This window comes from Drosophila willistoni, unplaced genomic scaffold (genome assembly GCF_018902025.1).
Source record: "Drosophila willistoni isolate 14030-0811.24 unplaced genomic scaffold, UCI_dwil_1.1 Seg11.1, whole genome shotgun sequence".
In the NCBI taxonomy this organism is placed as follows: domain Eukaryota; kingdom Metazoa; phylum Arthropoda; class Insecta; order Diptera; family Drosophilidae; genus Drosophila; species Drosophila willistoni.
This window is the reverse complement of record NW_025814070.1, coordinates 711-6,241: the sequence shown is the minus strand read 5'-3', so window position 1 is coordinate 6,241 and position 5,531 is coordinate 711. Positions and strand designations below refer to the sequence as shown.

At 32.6% G+C, this 5,531-nt stretch overlaps 1 protein-coding gene across 1 annotated transcript; it reads left to right on the top strand.

Annotated features, from left to right (window-relative positions):
* Positions 1–3,443: 3,443 nt before the first annotated feature.
* On the top strand, positions 3,444–4,718 carry LOC6649366 (MAP/microtubule affinity-regulating kinase 3). The gene is made up of 3 exons (XM_023179603.2): positions 3,444–3,593; positions 3,654–3,772; positions 3,841–4,718. Exons 1-3 carry the CDS (start codon positions 3,499–3,501, stop codon positions 3,897–3,899), a joined length of 273 nt encoding a protein of 90 aa, XP_023035371.2. The 5' UTR covers positions 3,444–3,498; the 3' UTR covers positions 3,900–4,718.
* Positions 4,719–5,531: the final 813 nt, after the last annotated feature.

Sequence of the window (5,531 nt, the reverse complement as noted above, 5' to 3'; positions counted from 1 at the left end):
CATGGTCTGTGCTAGACTGAAATTTTTCGTAGCTGCTTGGCCCTCTCCCCACTTTACGCTCTCATTGAGAGTACGAGCGTTCGGGTTTTCCCGAAGTTCTCTGGGGTTTCATGACTAGGCTAGCGTTTGCAATCAAAAATCATGAGTTTGTCCCATCTATGTGTTCTATGGTTAGTGCTCTTAGTTATCAAGATTAAAAAAATATATATATGAAATTAGTCGCTTCCTCTCTGCGCTCTCCAAAAAAAAATAAAAAAATTCTCCGTCACATTTTATTTTGTCTTTCTACATATAATTATATATATTTTTTGTTTGTATACTATTTTTTTTTATTTTATAAAATATAGCCACGTTTGCTTTATATACGATTTAACTATATAATTATAATTATTATTATATGTATATTTCCATTTTCAAAATCCAGCGCGATTAACCCTCCAAAAACACAGAAAACAAAAAAAAAATACAAAAATGAAAGCGACAACGTTGAGTTCCGTTGCGTATATCCAAAACAATTCACACATGCGCCTATGTTTTTTTAAAATTATTAACTAATTATACACTTACATTTATATAAATAATAAACAACAAAAAATACATGTATTTAAAAAGTAAATGAACAACAAACAGGAATCGCCAAAATTCTGTGTTTTCATTGTTTGTGTAAAAGAGAATGAGAAACGAAGAAAGGAAGAAAGAAAGTTAAAACTAACTAAAGCTAAAGCCTAATGCTAAACTTGTGTGAAGTAAACGACACCCAAACTTGAACCCAATCCTCCAATCAGAGCACTTTTTGCTATCACTGTCACTATTATGGATTAAACATACATAAATACATTATTAGTAAATATATTTGACACCCACGCGTACTATCTACAAACAATAAATGCATAGAATTTTATGTTAATATTGTGTATGGCAATTTTAGTTTATAAACAACAAAAACAAAACAAAAAAACACAAATGTTATGGAAATTAAAAACTATTTAACGAAATTGCTCTAAGAGCAAACGAGATGGAAGATGGAATTAATCTAAACACACTCTAAAAAATGGCCCGGATTTGCAGCTATTGTAACAAGAAATGATCTTATATACATATTTGATTTAGCAATTTCGCTTCACTTTATATATTGTATGTATTTGTATGTATGTATAAATATATGTTTTGAGATAAAATGTAGAGAGAGTGAGTGAGAGAGAGAGCTAGATAGCTCGATAGATATCGATTCATACAATCAAAAATGAAACTTACTTTTTGCAGTTGATCAATCAAATGACATACTCTACAACTAAACTAAAAACTAAACTAAAAATAAAACAAAAAATGAAGCTGAAGTCTAAGCGCATAAAAACAAAGAGCGTCAACAAGTAGCATTTTTAAGAAAACAAAAAAATTACCATCAATATACCAAGTAGTCACTGAAACAGAAATTAAACTTAATCTAAACTAAAATCAAGGATGAAATAATGTATTAGAAAAAAAACAAAAACAAAACAAAAACTTGTGCATGTGACCATTTTATTTGTACAGATGATTATCTATAAATCGTGTTATCCATCGAGCACCACTTCAGTGGATCGATTAGTAGTTATTATATATACACATATAAATATATATATATATATACATATTAAGTTTCAAAGAAATAATTAATACATTATTAAATAAATTAGTAATTTAATAAAGGCATAAATAAATTATGTAAAAATCATAAATTTTGTGGTCAAGAAAGCAGCAGCAGCAGCAGCAACTAATCTTGAATGCATACCAAAAATTTTGCAAGTCATTTTGAATTGAATTTTATTACTTACAGCTGTGTTTTAAAAAATAGGAATGAAATTTAACATTCATACAACGTAAAGCCATTTTTCACATTATCGGACCTTGAAATTTGACATAATTCCAAATGTTTTGTAGAACTTATTAAAAGCAAACAAAATAGCACGGAAAAACTCGGTGGTTGATCATCTCTTCAACTTTTTTCAATAATTTTTGACAAACTGAGAGTACTGAGTAATTCCTAGTGCGTTTGTCTGATCTTATCGCCTCAATGGCATACTAATGGCTCATTATTTTAAGCATCAAAGGATCTACTTCAAATGAAAAGTATTATGAAACAGATTAAAATTGAATTCGGAATAGCTTTGACTGCGTTTTTGAAGATTTTTTAATGGTTTAAGTAGACATTTTGATTCTATTTATCAATATAATACGATGGTTCTTCGATTTTACGGCACTTAAAAGAAACATACTAATAATTAAAAAAAAAATTCAAATATTATAACTGATACAGTCGACTCCCTCAATAATACCAATTGTTACTCGGCACTCGGTAATAGGAACAAAAAAATTGCTACGAAGCGGTAATTCGAACTCATATAGTCAAACAGTCGACAATTTAAATTTTATCAGGATAATTTGCAAATAATTATGGATTATGAAGAACCATCAATGGTACTAGTAGTTGACATCAACGGAGTGAGTTTTTCTGACCATGTTCAAGTGGATGAAGATGTTGCTGTCTCAGGATCATTAACCAATGGTGAAATTTTGCAACGATCAAGATGAAGATAAAGATGATACATCAAAACATTTGAAAGAGATGTCGGTTAAGATAGCAAGAGCCTTATAAACATTAGCAGTTAATTTTCTCCTAAAAATTTTAAACCACTTATTACACTAAACGTTAAGTCGTAATATTTTAAGAGTCCCTAGAATTTCCAATTAAAGAGAGTCGAATGTACTTATAGACAGATTTTTATTTTCATACCTTTGCTAATGCCATGTTATATAAGTTTTTCATCAAATTTAATTATTGTCCAAGTCTGGATAGATTTTAAATATAGTTAACAACAAAAAAATACTATAATATAGAAATATTTTTCTTTTCATTAAGTTTTTAATCCCTAGTCAACTACAATCCTATTTTTTTGAACACAGCTGTAAATATTGGTAACTCTATTCCGATAAATACTTTTCATAGTTAAAATTTTTTGTTTTTAGCAGTCTAGAATTTTTAAAAACTTTTTTCTTCTTAAAAATCTGTAAATTCATCAATAGTTGAGTTTTTAACTGAATCTTAGAGCTTTAGAATTTTATTCATTTGCTATTTAATACTTTAGTTGAAAACAATTTTTTAAAAAGGAATGCGAAAGTAATTTTGATATGTACATTAAAGGGAATAATGTTTTTCCATACTTAAAATTCTGAATAAGAATTGTTTGTTGGCAATTTTAAGTTTTTGTGTACTAACAAATCATTCATTATTCATGGCAACAATTATCGACCGGACAAGGGTTTTTTTTTTTAGGCGTGAAGATTATTTTGTTAGTTTTTTTTTTTTAGTAAAAAGGAATAAATAGTTAATGCTTTGGTTTTATTTAGTTGACTTTTTGCAGTGCGTTCTCTCTTATGTTTTTGAATCAATTACATTCTTACAGTACTTCCACCACGGAAGAGGCAGCAAAACCACGTGTATTGCGTTTCACATGGTCCATGAAGACAACATCACCATTGATGCCGGATCAAATAATGCAAAAGATACGTGAAGTCCTTGATCAGAACAATTGTGACTATGAGCAGCGTGAAAGGTAAGTAAATGAGGGACAAAACTAAATGAAAGATTATACGAAATATCCTCTTTTATGTAGATTTGTACTTTGTTGCGTTCATGGTGACCCGAATACAGACTCACTTGTGCAATGGGAAATAGAAGTCTGTAAATTGCCACGACTTTCTTTGAATGGAGTGCGCTTTAAGCGAATCTCCGGTAAGTGAGAGGCAGAGGATTTTAAAAGAGAAAGAGAACATTTAATGATGAATCCATTTTGTTTTTAGGCACCAGCATTGGCTTCAAGAACATTGCGTCCCGCATTGCTTTTGACCTACGGCTGTGACTTAACCAAACAAACAACGAGGGAAGCACCGATGCCGCCACTGACACTGTCGCTGATACCACTCAAGCTGATACCATATCTACTGCCGACTCACAAATGGCCAGAAGCAGCTCAAAGCTGTCTGAGCTATCACTATTATGCCGCTCATTAACCAGTCAGCAGGGATCTCAAAGGCGTAAGAAGAGCAGATTGTCAACCGGTGTCAATGATGATCAAAAGAAATCACGATCGTTATTATCAGCTTTTCATATGTACTCGCTATTCAGCTCCAAGGAGAATGTGAAGTCACGCGAGGTGCTGCCATGCGATCCGGCTTCCCCACAAACTGTTGATATGCAGCAACAGTTGCCGGCCAGTAAACCATCAGCAAGAGAGCTACCACCACCACCCACCACCTCTCTATGTTGATCTAAATCCGATAAATGCCATTTTGCAGGAGGAAGGCGACGGCGCTGGTCCACCCATCCAACATAAGGCAATGAGCACGGCAAAAAAGGATAAAAGTGGCAGCGACAGTGATGGAGGCGGTGGCAACCGATTAAAAAGAAACACCAAACATACCGTGCGTAAATTTCGAGCCTCACGAAATGGAGGAGGAGATGCAGGCAAAAAGGATGCTAGATCTACCAATACAAACGAGTCGGCCGGCCCCAGTGGCAATGCCATGGATAACAGTGGCAATGCCATGGATAACGATAACGAGAAACCAAACACCACACAGAATACAACAACACCAATGCTACGCACCACAACTCTCTAATTATAATGGAACATGGACATAGCATTGCAAAAAAACAGAAAGCAAAAATTTAATAATTATATACATATATATAATAATTATAGGGATCGTAGAATGGGGGGAGATTGGGGTTGGGTTGGGTTGGTGGGTACCGGGAACCGATTAGTTGGTGGGGAGGGTGGTTGCTCATATGTATATGTATGTACATGGATAACGCGCCTGGATGCCCAAAAGCACAGACAACTGACAGACAGAATCTCAAGTAAAAGAAAATTTTGCTTAATTGCTAGCATCTCTAAAAACGTTGAATATACACACACATCTACACCCACATACATACATACGAACATATACATATATATATACATATATAAATAGATTGATCGCTCGGATCGATCAATCAGATGAACTTCTCTATCTACCAATATGTTCACGCATGCACAAACAACAACAAAAATGGCACCCAACACTCTTCAACCAAAACGCACAGACAGACAAACAAACAAACATACATACAGACAAACATACATTATACATATTTTGATAGGAACATAGACATAATCCCTACTATATATACTGCCTAAAAGATCGAACCCCAGGTTTGTTCATTCAGTCAGTATATTGACAGAGATGATTTTGGAATGCAAGAAAAAAATAAACCCTTTAAACACACAAAATTCAAATTCATTTAATAATAACGATCATAAGAAATATTAATTATAATAATAATAATAAATATATAACGGAAACAAATCAATGCTCTATAAACTGCATTTATCCAGTGAAATTGTTTTTTTTTTCTGTTGTTACCTTTTGTTTTTTGAGCTTGTTTTGTAAATGAAACAAGATAATCAAAAAAAAAAAAAACCCCAAGCTTATCATTGATTCAATTT

Bases quoted from the DNA above. Each gene is read 5' to 3' on its own strand.
- LOC6649366 (XM_023179603.2), top strand. From the start codon at position 3,499: ATGAAGACAACATCACCATTGATGCCGGATCAAATAATGCAAAAGATA. The intron at 3,594-3,653 runs GTAAGTAAATGA...TCTTTTATGTAG, and splicing joins GACTATGAGCAGCGTGAAAG to ATTTGTACTTTGTTGCGTTC. The intron at 3,773-3,840 runs GTAAGTGAGAGG...TTTTGTTTTTAG, and splicing joins GCGCTTTAAGCGAATCTCCG to GCACCAGCATTGGCTTCAAG.